Here is a 13,425-nt window from a genome sequence, read left to right on the forward strand (position 1 = left end):
GCTGCAGAGTTTGTCTTTGATCGTGATATGCCCCGGATTGCACCATTTGTCGTTCACAAAAACAGCCAGTCCCCCACCTTTTCTCTTTCCACTCCCTTCATTCCTGTCCGCACGTATGAGTTGGAAGGCTTCCAACTCGGCATGTGTGTCCGGAGTGATCGCTGTTAGCCACGACTCCGTGAGTAGCATTAGGCTAGCCTCGCGGTACTCCCTTTGATGTTGCGTTAGCGCCGCCAGCTCATCCATCTTGTTAGGGAGCGATCTTACATTCCCCATGTTGACGGACGGGAGGACATGTCTGTACCTTCTCCTCCTTGTGCGGCGGTCCTTCCTGGCTTGACACCCTCATCTCCTCCTCTTCAACTCGCGTGGGATATCCGGTTTGTCACCCGCCAGTAGCCCGCTGTTAGCCCGCCATGCTAACAGCTGGTCCTTACTGTAAACAATGGAGTTGCGTGTGCTATCGGGATCTCCGTTCACAGGATACGTAAAAAGATAAAAGCAAATAAAGGAGATGAGCAGAAATGAAGCTGCCCCCCCCCCCCCCCCCCGTAGGTTTGGGGTACAAAACCATGCAAAACAAAATGGGAAGAAGAAATAAATAAAGTAAAAGGACGAAAAGAAACTCAAACAGGGATATGCGCTGGTGGAGAGGCAGCCACTCAGGGGGCGCCATCATTAAAATATATATATATATATATATATATATATATATATAATTTTTATCGTGAAGCGTTAGTTTGTCGTTACTTCGTATATGGGCTAAAACCAATGTCTTACTTGTTGTGATTGGTCGCTATATCAGCAAATGCAGAATCACAACCAATCTGTGTTCGCCTTCCTAAACCCCTTTCTTGCGAATGCCGAATGTTACCGAGACTCGTGACGAAGCTAAAGTGCGTCAGATAGATGCGGATCTGAAAAACACATTTCGATGGGACTGGTTGGATAGAAAGCTGACGGTGTCCCCAGTAGGAACCAGTAAAGAGGGAACCATTGTCTCTGCTTGTGTCGGATTTCGTGAAAAAGCTCAATGTCGCCGGTAAAGCTCTGTGTACAGCAGTGTTTCTCAAATAGTGGGGCGCGCCCCCCTGGGGGGGGCGCAAGGCTCCATTAAGGGGGGCGCGTTTGACCTCGTGGAACATGTTTTTTTATTTTTTTACTGTCCTAAAATAATGTGCAGTTGCACCTCCACTATGTTAGGGGGCAGTGGCGCTCTCATTGGCAGTTTGCGCAGGGAGCATTCTCAGGGAGGAAATATGACGAGGCGTATGGCGCGCTTGGCTTCAATGTGACTGCGGTGGCAGACGAGGGAAGATCGATGTGCTTACTGTGTCGAAAACTTTTGGTTGCGGACAGCATGAAGCCAAATAAATTAAGGTGTCACTTAACTCATTGAATACCGCCCCTTTTCACTGGAGCAACCCCCTCAATCCCTCACATTTTACTGAAATTCGACTGATTTGCAAGGCCCACAGAATTTTCTGTCCTATGGCTATATATACATGCAACCTGTCAAAAGAAAGGTGAGACTCTCTTCTTTCAGCAGAAAAAAAAGTTTGTTTCTAGCTTTCTCTGTTCGTTGGCAATCAGAATTAGAAAACCGCTAAGTTTGATGGAAAATGACGATTTTCTGCAGAAATCCAGAGAAAATGAGCTTTTTGTAAAAGCATGCATTTCAAGCATCATTTCAAGTTTTACACTATTTTTTGCTTTTGTGACAGCTCAAATACCTCCATAATGTGTTCCTCCTACAAAAGAACATTACAAATAATGTTTTTGTAGCAAAATAATTTATTTGCACACAACAAAACTATTGAACTATGAACAAAAGTGCAGCTGTGGAGAAGATGGTTTTTGGCTTCCATCCAGTTTGTCACCACATCGATTCATCCCACCACGTCCAGATGCACGACCTATAAATTATAGAAACATAAAAAGTTGCAAATATATCTTGCTGCAGAGTGAGGTACAATCATTTTATTTACCTTTCTTTCCACCACCAAAGCGAGGAGTCGTCATCTTTTGGCTTCTGGTTGGACAATCTGTAATGTATAGAAGTATGTACAATTACCACACTTTTATTTTTCTATTTTTTTATTGTTGCTTTCCACTTACATTTCAGCATCTCTCACACACATACATACATGCTCGCACACTGCTATTTACACCATTCATTCCATGTTGCTCAGCATCCATTTTGAAATGAAATGGAATATGAATTAACACTAGTGGTTTTAGCAGAGCTGAGCGGACCAAATGTGTCCTGTTTTTTTTTGTTTGTTTGTTTTTTGAAAACCTATGGCGACATGCAAGTCAGCGCATTTACGGCGCATATTTTCATCCACATCTACGAGACGCATCAACCGTACATAAATGATGAGTGTTACTGGCAACTTCATAGTATAGCGGGGAATGTAGCGGTACATAAAAGTGACTGAGGAGGCATAAGAAGTGATGACGTTTTGAATAGGAACTTGCAAGCTAGTCAGCAGTTACCTCCTCGTTCCAGCGGCTCTGGCGAGGACTCTCAGCTGCTTTCCGTTATGTCCGAAGGCACATATTCGTCCGACATCGGGATCCAAATCGCTCTCCAATTCATCGTTTTCGCCGTCGTCTTTACGAGACGATTCCAACGAATCGCTGACGTGTGCCCGCCGTCGGCCATGCGAAGCAATGCAGCCTCTTTGCCGTCATCGCTGGAAGTCGCCGGGGAGACAATTTGTGGGCGACGTGGGGCATCGGGAGGCACAAAATGCTCTGCCAAGCGATGATCGCTGACGTGGAGCAAGTTCATCTTCATCAGATGAACTCGAAACTCGGCGTGAGCTACGCGGGCTGCGTGTAGCACGCCATGTTTGTGCAGGCCGACGTTCGTTTGACGGGTGCCGCTTTCGATTAGTGACCGAAGCGTCATTTTCTCTTCCACACAAACACCATCTCCTTTGTTGTTTTGTTTCGAGGACGCTTTTATACCGGGAAAAAAAATCATTTTTAGTTAGTTATTTCCTTTTCTCCATCGTTGCTAGTTGCTAATGTTCTAATCCACTATCCACATATGCCCCTCCTCCACTATACGCCCTTTCTACTACTTCTGCTGCGTGATCCTGGTTGATTTTTGCACCACTGCCACCCGATGGCCATTTTTTTGCTATTTAACATTGCCGTCAAGCCTAATCCTGTGGTGAGAAGTTGCATCGGACTCTCTTGCACCCTCCCCCATGAAAACACGTGATTGACGTATTAATACGTCATGGGGAGGGAACGGCTATGTGCAAATTGACGTATTTATACGTCAAAGGGTGTAAATGAGTTAAAGACATTACACCCCAATCACGCTGATAAACTGCTTGAGTTTTTTTTCAGCTAAAACGTACCGAATATTGCCAACAATCATGCCGCTCTGTGACTGCTACTTCAGTAAACTAAAATGCAGGTCTCGGCTACACATTGAGCAAGAGCCGAGAGTTGCTGTGTATTGCTTCAAACCTCGCTTCAAAAAGCTGTGCATTGCAAAACGTGCTCATTGTAGTCATTAATCCAGACATCATCTTTGATTTAAAAAAAAAAAAGCACAAATTCTTTTGTTTTTGTTTTGCTGGTTAAAGTTTTTTTTAATATTGTGCTCCTGAGATAATGTTGGTGATTAGTTTGAATGCATTATTAGTTATTGATTTTATGTAATTTTATTTTTCAGTATCGTATGGTTTGACATGGTCAGTCAAAAAATATTTGTTAAATTAAGGATTTAATGTAATTTTTGAATTTCAGATGCACTTTAAATCTTTTCTGTTCCAGTTACTAAAGCTATTCTTTGTTGTAAGTTGGTCCATAAAGTTCGTCCATATTTCTTTCTTTTTTTCTCTTATACGTTAATAAGGATACAGTGTTATGCAAAGGTGTACTTATAACAATTTTATAGACAAATGATACTAGTTATAGTCGTGCGGGGGGGGGTCAGGGCGCGAGATGTTTTCCTCTTCCTTGGGGGGGGCATGATAGAAAATAATTGAGAACCACTGGTGTACGGTGTGTGACGATGTCATTCTATACGGATCGAGAGGATGGAAAGCTTTACAGAGTCACGCAACCTCGGTGAAACACCGAAAACAGAGATTTCTACTGAAAAGTAACTACTAGATCTCAAGCGCTTTTCGACAGCCTGGAGCATGTGTAAAAACGAGAGGAGTTGGCTAAAAAGAGAGTGAAAAAGACAGAGAGGACCAATAAGCTTTTAGTTGCTATAAAGCTTAAAATGATGAGAAAATAAAGTATTCTACCTCATGAAACTGTATATTGTTGTATATACTGTCAATAGACATCCACTTTATATAATAAAATACATTCATAACCCATATGTAGTAGAGTGTGGGACTTCACTATCACTGTATGAGGTAAGAATCAAGAAATCCTTTATTAGTCTCGCAATGGAGAAATTCCCAATTCACAGCAGCAAAGTTATGAAAGGAAGAAGTAGAACAACAAAATATAGGAGCTGCTGGAAAGGCAGCCACTCTCGCGGCGCCATTTTGAAGTCAAAATAACAAAAATAACACAACACAACACATAGGACACAGACAGTCGTGCAATCTTCACCACTTCTGCATACACTTTGTTGTCTGAAGCAGTTATAGATGAAAGAGGAGAGGATCAAAGTGTCCTTTCACCAGTGGGTCAGAGACGTCATGCTAAAAATGTGCACACGTCTGCTGAAAATAACAAAAATAACACAACACAACACATAGGACACAGACAGTCGTGCAATCTTCACCACTTTTCTGCATACACTTTGTTGTCTGAAGCAGTTATAGATGAAAGAGGAGAGGATCAAAGTGTCCTTTCACCAGTGGATCAGAGACGTCATGCTGAAAATGTGCATATGTCTGCTACAAGCTAAGTTTTGAAAGCAAACACGAAGCTGTAGCGTCCATTGACGAAAAAGAGATTGGCTCACATCTCCTGTCCCATGTAAATCCACTTCAATTCCAAGCCGCGACTCCCAGTTCCACATCCGCATCGGCGCTCCGCGCTAACGCTCCTTTCTTCTCATCGTCGGCTCCTCAAGCCTTACATCCATCCAGCCGCAGACCGTTCAACAGCACCGATCTCTCCGCTGAACAAAGCGGGGCTGTGAAAAATGCTGCCCATTACAGGCGCAAGACACAAGCGCCCAGGGACAGTCCAGCAACGACAGTCAAATGGCGCCGACATTCCTCCCAGGCAAAAACAGTGCTGGTATACCCATGCTGCCGAGAAGGCGCAACCACCAAGCACAAAGTCTCCTCCTTGATGAATGTCGTGGCCAAAAAAATGCTGAAAAAAGTCCACATCAGGTCCACACGACGTAACAACAAACACAAAGTGACAAAACAAACCAAAAAACAACAGCTTCTTATCACATTTACACAACACTTTATGAATACAAGTAATGAACAAATCTTAAATATGGCAGGGAATGTGTTTCCATTTTTAGTTTTGATTTTGAGCAGCAAATTTGAAGGTACATGTTGGTGCTCACCAGGAATGCATAAGCAAAATTGCACAAATTTTCACTTGAAAGAATAGTGAACAATCTTGGGATTTTTTTCTGTTAAAGTTTCAAATGTGTGTGTGTTCAAGTGTGTAAATTCAATACACTTCATCTTCAGCAAGTTTAGTGCCACTTTTGTAAGTGGCCCCGCCCCTGTCCCGGCCACGCCCCCTTCCGCTTTTTTCATCACTAGCCACTCTCATCCCTGGTATGGACCATGGGGGCTCTACTGGTATATGAGAGGGCTGAAAAAAAAATGATTGATTTGCATTATTTCACCAACTTTATAAATTGGTTCTCGGTTTTTTTTAGCCGTGCCTCCTACTTCACCATTGGAGCCTCCACACAACCAGGTGGTGATTGGTTGGCAGCGCCGTTCCCCTTTTCACCCGAGTGGCTTACGATACGCGGCAACAAGTATTCATCTTTCATTATTGGCAGTAATTAGCCTACTCATATCACAAGATTTTAACTTGTTTTTCAAAGGTTTGCTAAAATTGAGATCAGCGCGTCTGAGCCCATCATTCCTTTCCGAGAGACAGTGGTGCGCCCTCCAAAAGTGGACATGGTGAATGAAGATCTTGGCAAGCAGCAAAAAGTGGCCGTCATTCACCAGGTGGGTGAACCTCTCTGCTCTTCGACATGATCAGAGCCGTGGCTCATTTGGTACCTGGCCAGAAGACATGGTCTTTTGTTTTTTTTAACATATTTGGGGCAAAAATGTCTTGTGTTAAAAACTGATCAAATTAATTCAGTCTGCAATTAATTTGATCAGTTTTTCAAACGTGTCATTTTCACAACTAACCATTTCTAAAATTCCTTTAAAAAAAATAAGGGAAGGAGGATAAAGCTCAGTTTTCCAAACTATTCTCAGAGAAAAATTACAATGAACTTTATGCTGCTTTATTTTTCTGACCCACTTTTGCACTTATAAACATGTTTTAACGTGAAACAGAAATGGTCGGCTTTTTCTTCCAGTTCATGAAAATATTTTCTCATGAGCAGTATTTGCTTTGTCATGAAAATGTCATTCCATAATTGTCAGAATTGTAGAAAAGCTGTGCTGACAGCATGAAACAAGTACAAATCATCATGTTTGTTTTCATTTCCATGTTTGTTAGGTAAAAGAGGAAGGTTCTCATGGTCGTTCTTCGGAGACCCTTGATGTTGACAGCAGTGGTTTGGTCACACTCACCACTCCAAATAAACAAGCTACTGTCAGCGTCCGTGCAATCCCCTTGCCACAGGGTAAGACCAAAATGTCCACCAATTATTGACTTTCCATATCCACATCCACTTTCCATTTCCCTCACTAATCGTCAACAAAGTGGGCACAAGTATGAGTATGCTCAAGCAAACTGTAGTCCTGTTGAACACATTTTTCTGTGTTGTGACTTGTAAATTAAATTTTCGATAGATATAATATCCTTCCTTCCATCGAATAGCCCATCTCTAACATAGTCAGCTTCACCAACGTCTAAGTTCCCGGTTATCAATTTGCAATTACTGTAGATCTTTCTCTATTTTTTACCTAGGTAGTATGATTGTCAAATTGGTTAGCACGAGGGATGTGCGAGTACACCAGTGCCTGTATCTGTTCACCCAGCTTCATGTTCTGTATCCATAGCTGGACTTGGAGTAGGTGGGGCATCAACTAGGAGTGGATGTGGTTGAACCAGAAATAAGTTGAGGGCTTAAATCGCGACATCATTTTATAAGGGCCATGTCATGATAAGTCAATATGTCCATCCATTATCTGAGCCGCTGATCCTCACAAGAGTCGTGGGCGTGCTGGAACCTATCCCAGCTGTTTTCGGGCAGTTGGCGGGGTACATACACCCTGAAGTGGTTGCCAGCTAATCGCAGGGCACACACAGACAAACAACCATCTGCGCTCACACTCACACCAAGGGAAGATTTAGTGTTCCATTAACCTGCCATGCATGTTTTTGGAATGTGGGAGGAAACCGGGGTATCTGGAGCAAACCTACGCAGGCAGGAGAAAAACATGCAAACTCCACACACAAAGGCCGTAGTCTTGAATCGAACTCAGATCTTTGCACTGTGCGCTACATTAAGTGAGGAGGGGAGAAAGAAAAGAGCTCCTCCAGTGAAAAAGAGTCTCTTCCAGAATAGCACAACAATTTTATTCAGATGTTTTTCTTTTGCCCATTTTCTGCAGCATGTATGTAGAGGGAACAAACCTTGGACTGCACTCACAAAATCTTGCTGCTCTGTGGCAAAGACAATGACTTTTATCTCTTTTTTTTAATTCAAGAAATGCTCCAGTACAATAAATACAGTCTGTTATATATATGTATATATATATATATATATATGTATATACATATATATATATATATATATATGTGCTTGTCAAAAAATCTGAATATCATGAAAGATTTGTTTCAGTAATACACCAGTTTCAGTTTTTGAATAGTAATACATACATCCATTCCATATAGACTGATACATTTCAAGTGTTAATTCATTTTAATTTAGATGCGCATGTGTGCATGAAAAGCTTCCAGTTGCAAACACGAGATGACAGCTTTCTGCCGCGGAGTGTTATGCGCCGTTTTGGGTCCTTTACAAACAATCATAACCGTTGAATCATTCTGAGGTCTAATTTAGAGTTTAAAAAAATAACAACAACAAAAAACAGCACAATTATTGTAGTGAGTTGTGCAGAGAGCAAACGATCGCGTGAGAAGCACATCCATGCTGAGATGGTTCACTTGATGATACGTGGACGTAATTAGAGGCATATTTTCTACAACAATTTTGTATGTAACTTGAAAAATTCATGAAAATGTGCTGTTATATATTTCTTTCTTTTAGTATTAATTGTGTATCTCTAGATTATTTTGTTGCCTTGTAGCCTTTAAAAGCTAAATAAATAAAAATCCCAGACTCCTCCCGCCAACCCCCATTATAATCAGCTTAACGTGATCGAGATCGGGACAACTCTAATTTCTAATGATGTGATCATTCGATATAAGCGGGGGAGTTCAAGTGTTCTTGTTCACGAGTGAGGGCAGGATGAAACGTAAGATCAACAGACATATCGGTGCAGCGTCTGCGGCAATGCGGACTCTGTATCGGTCCATTGTGGTGAAGAAGGAGCTGAGCTGAAAGGTGAAGCCTTCGATTTACCGGTCGATTCACATTCCTACTCTCACCTTTTGTCACGACCTGGAGCTTGTGACTGAAAGAACGGCATCCTGAATACAAGCGGCCAAAATGAGTTTCCTCTGCAGGGTGTTTGGGCTCTCCCATAAAGATAGGGTGAGAAGCTCAGTCACCGTTGCTCCTCCGCATTGAAAGGAGCCAGATGAGGTGGGTCTGGCATCTGGTTTGGGTCCCTTCTGGATGCCTCCCTAATAAGGAGTTCCGGGCATGTGCCACCGGTAGGAGGCGAAGTGATGACCCAGGACATGCGGAAGAGACTATGTCTGCCGACTGGCCTGGAAAGACATTGGGATCCCGCGGACCAGTTGGAAAAAGGGGATGGGGAGAGGAAAGTATGGGCTTTCATATATTTGAGATGTATTGCACACCAACTGAAATATTTGAGGTCTTTTATTGTTTTAATACTAATTATTTTGGCATACAGCTCATGAAAACCCCAAATTCCTATCTCAAAAAATAAGCATATCATGAAAAGGTACTCTAAAGGAGCTATTAACCTAATCATCTGAATCAACACGTTAACTCAAAACACATACCATTCCTGAGGCTTTTAAAAACTCCCAGCCTGGTTCATGATTCATAACCGCAATCATGGGTAAGACTGCTGACCTGACTGCTGTCCGGAAGGCCACCTTTGACACCCTCAAAAACAAGAGGGCAAGACACGGAAAGAAATCTCTGAGCGAATAGGCTGTTCCCAGAGTGCTGTATTTAGGCACCTATGTAAGAAGGAAAAAGTGTGGCAGAAAACGCTGCACAACCATAAGAGGTGATTGGACCCTGAGGAAGAAGGGCCGATTCCAGGCCTTGGGGGACCTGTGGAAGCAGTGGACTGAGTCTGGAATAGAAGCATCCAGAACCACCGTGCACAGGTATGTGCAGGAAATGGGTCAAGCCACTTTTGAACCAAAAACAGCGGCAGAAGCGGCTGACCTGGGCTACAGAGAAGCGGCACTGGACTATTGCTCAGTGGTCCAAAGTACTTTTTTCGGATGAAAGCAAATCATTTGGAAATCAAGGTGCCAGAGTCTGGGGGAAGAGTGGGGAGAAGAAAATGCCAAAATGTCTGAGGTCTAGTGTCAAGTAGCCACAGTCAGTGATGGTCTGGGGTGCAATGTCAGCTGGTGTTGGTCCACTGTGTTTTATCAAGGACAGGTTCAATGCAGCTAGCTATCGGGAGATTTTGGAGCACTTCATGCTTCCATCTGCTGAAAGGCTTTATGGAGATGAAGATTTCATTTTTCAGCATGACCTGCCACCTGCTCACAGTGCCATAACCACTGGGGAATGGTTTAGTGACCATGGTATGACTGTGCTCAATTGGCCTGCCAACTCTCCTGACCTGAACCCCAAAGAGAATCTGTGAAGAGGAAGTTGAGAGACACCAGACCCAACACTGTGGGTGAGCTTCAGGTCGCTATCGAAGCATCCTGGGCCTCCATAACACCTCAGCAGTGCCACAGGCGGATTGCCTCCATGCCACACCACATTAAATCAGTCATTTCTGGATTCCCGACCAAGTATTGAGTGCATAACTGAACATAATTATTTGACGGTTAACTTTTTTTGTTTTAAAACCCCTTTTTTTGATTGGTCGGATAAAATATGCAAATTCTTTTAGAGGTATTCTTGGTTTTTCCTTTATTTAATTTTTTTTGCCAAAATCATCAATATCAAAACAATACAAGGCTTGAACTGCTTCAGTTCTGTGTAATGAATCTAAAATATATGAAAGTCTAATGTTTATCGGTACATTACAGAAAATAATGAACTTTATCACAATATGCTAATCCACGATGCACTGGAACCGCAAAGTAGCGAGGGATCACTGAGTACCAGTACTTTTTGTCATTATAATCACTGCTGTGTATCTCATCAAGTATGCCGTCCTAACACGAATCATCTCTTTCAGAGGTGACTTGTCTTCTGGAAAACAGCTCAGCACTCATTCGAACTCTCGAACAAGTCAATATGTCCCTGAGGGAAGGGAGGAATCTAGACATTAGTGTTAAGACCTTGGAAGCCATTGCTGACCTCAAGGCCCAACTGGAAAGCATGCTCCAGGGAAGGAAGTGGAGGAACGCTGTGGAGCAGATATGGGCTTTCGGACCTCGCAGGTTTGGAAGAGTGTGTGTGTGTGTGTGTGTGTGTGTGTGTGTGTGTGTGTGTGTGTGTGTGTGTGTGTGTGTGTGTGTGTGTGTGTGTGTGTGTGTGTGTGTGTGTGTGTGTGTGTGTGTGTGTGTGTGTGTGTGTGCGCGCGCGCGCGCGCGCGCGCGCGCGCGTGCGTGCGAGAGATAAAAATGGGATTGCTTGTTGTCTTTGTATGGTAAACTAAAAGCAGCTACGTACCTTTGTTTTATTTATTTTTTGGGGGCGGTTTTGAAATACGCCATCACTCAAGCACTTTTACAAAGACACATAAAAACATCCCTCAAAAGATGCCCTTAACTGCCCCAATTTATCTACAATGTCGCCTTAAGATTCATGCACTTGTGCACATACAGTGCCATGAAAAAGTGTTTTCCCCCTTCCTGATTTCTGTTTTTTTTTCTTGTTTTGTTTTTTGCACAAAGGTTTCAAATCAATCAATTGGATTTTCTTTGTGCCTTAAAATAAAACTGCATTTTGTATTTCCTTGGGTTGTCTCTGAGTGATATTGAAATTGGTTTGATGATTTGAAACATTTGTGAATGATAAATACACAAAAACAAACAGGCGGGTGGCAAATACTTTTTCACGTCAGTGTAGCCATGTCTCTATGATATAAATGGCAAAAATGGAAGAATTTCATCATTTGGCCTTGAATGGGAATATGATTGAACCTGGTGAACATGTTACAAATGTCACATATCACTACATGCCATTTAAATTGAAGTACAGTACAATACAGAATGAATGGTTTTATCCTGTAACCATGCCATGCATGTTTTTGGAATGTGGGAGGAAATCGGAGAACCCAGAGAAAACTCACGCAGGCATGGGGAGACCATGCAAACTTAACATAGGAAGGCCGGAGTCATAATCGAACCCATGACCTTTGTACTGTTAGTGCTAACCAGTCACTCACCATGGAGCCCTAAGAACAACATATGCATAAGATGAATACAGTCAATTCATTAAAAATGTAAATAGTTTTTCCAAATGTTTTAAATTGTTTTTCCAAAACTCCCCTTTAAGAAAGCCTGATTGTATTAGACAGATGTGCAATCATTTGTTGCTTTCAACTTGTGAATTGTGTTTTTGCTGAAGGTGCGGCCCGAACATTCTGCTGAACAAGCTGGAGGGATATCATCGGCCATCTCTGTGGCAGTGTCTTTGTCGAGAAGATACATCTGGAAAAGATGGAGCTCAGGCGAAAATGATACGAGAGTTGGACAACAGCATCGTCAGTGGCTTCCAGTTAGCAACCCTGTCAGGGCCGATGTGTGAAGAGCCGCTCATGGGGGTCTGCTTCTCCATTGAAAGATGGGATGTACAGTCTTCAAACTCACCACATCAAAATACCTTTGAAGAAAGTGGCACATTTCAAGAGGCCTTGGGAGGTAGTAAAGCCCCCGAAAGCATTAATTCATTGGAAGTGACTTCCACTGAGCCAAGTCAAACCAAACGCTGTCAAGAGGCCACCCCTGCAGACTGCTACGGGCCCGTTTCAGGCCAGCTGATTGCTGCCATGAAGGAGGCATGCCGCCACGCTTTCCAGGCTCAGCCCCAGAGACTCATGGCTGCGATGTACACCTGTGAAATCATGGCTACCGCAGAGGTTCTGGGTAAGAGACTGGTAACTCTTAAGTCCTGAAGATCTCTGAGATCTCCTAAAAAAATGTGGACACCATTTTTTGGTTGTTGTCTTTGCCTGTGTTTTCTCCACATACAGGCAGAGTATATGGTGTTCTTGGAAAGCGTGAAGGCCGCATTCTCCATGAAGAAATGAAGGAAGGAACGGAAATATTCATCGTTAAGGCTGTCCTGCCCGTCGCTGAGAGTTTTGGCTTTGCAGATGAAATTCGCAAGAGGACTAGTGGGCTTGCCAGTCCACAAATGGTCTTCAGTCATTGGGAGGTAATTACTCAGCAAGCCCATATACAGTTGCCAGCAAAAACGATTTGCACCCCGTGAATTGATCTTGATTTCTGAGTACATTGGTCTAAAACAGCGGTGTTAAACTCATTTTTGTCACCGGCCACACTGTCGTGACCGTTCCCTTGGAGGGCCGTTATGACTGTGAAACCATATGAAGAAGTCAGGAATAATGGTTTATTCAACTATAGTTTAAGTTACTGTAATGAGGGGTTTGGTACCAAGAAAACTTAGAATACCTCTCTTATATATTACATATGAGCATTTGAAATTGTGGTACAGATTTTAGCAAGCATCATAGAAGTTGCCATGTTTGATTTGCTTTCACGGGCCACATCAAATGATGTGGCGGGCCTGGCCCCCGGGCCTTGAGTTTGACACCTGTGGTCTCAAAGGTGATCTGATCTCTAATTTGATCATCACAACAATCATCAAAAAGTCTGCTGAAACTAATCCTCACACAATTATACAGTATGCTGTCATGGGTTTTTTTTTTTGGGTGGCGGGGTACATGCCATATAAACCAGGGGTCACTGATGTGGTGCCATCTGGCACCCCTCCAATCACCACATGGGTAGCTCGCATGCCATCTCTAAAAACAGCTTACCAGTGGTGGGAAATTGTGA

General features: G+C 42.9%; 1 protein-coding gene and 1 long non-coding RNA gene across 4 annotated transcripts in view; one reads left to right on the forward strand and one right to left on the reverse strand.

The window, feature by feature from the left end:
• Window positions 1-13,425, forward strand: part of efl1 (elongation factor like GTPase 1) — a 72,082-nt gene that overhangs the window by 51,016 nt on the left and 7,641 nt on the right. For 2 of the 3 annotated variants that reach the window (XM_086106215.1, XM_086106216.1), the window contains exons 18-23: window positions 5,843-5,947; window positions 6,017-6,146; window positions 6,652-6,778; window positions 10,635-10,839; window positions 11,972-12,489; window positions 12,597-12,781. In XM_086106215.1, coding sequence (XP_085962341.1) covers window positions 5,843-5,947; window positions 6,017-6,146; window positions 6,652-6,778; window positions 10,635-10,839; window positions 11,972-12,489; window positions 12,597-12,781 — 1,270 coding nt within the window. The remainder of the gene's footprint in view (window positions 1-5,842; window positions 5,948-6,016; window positions 6,147-6,651; window positions 6,779-10,634; window positions 10,840-11,971; window positions 12,490-12,596; window positions 12,782-13,425) is intronic. The other variant, XM_086106217.1, reaches the window with a different exon arrangement.
• On the reverse strand, window positions 1,775-2,675 carry LOC147207113 (uncharacterized). The gene is made up of 3 exons (XR_015100420.1): window positions 2,500-2,675; window positions 1,989-2,045; window positions 1,775-1,916 (listed from the first exon to the last, which is right to left on the reverse strand). It is a non-coding gene; the product is annotated as an uncharacterized LOC147207113 (long non-coding RNA).

Source organism: Hippocampus guttulatus, chromosome 3, assembly GCF_054856545.1.
Source record: "Hippocampus guttulatus isolate MCC_2025c chromosome 3, RoL_Hgut_1.0, whole genome shotgun sequence".
NCBI lineage: Eukaryota > Metazoa > Chordata > Actinopteri > Syngnathiformes > Syngnathidae > Hippocampus > Hippocampus guttulatus.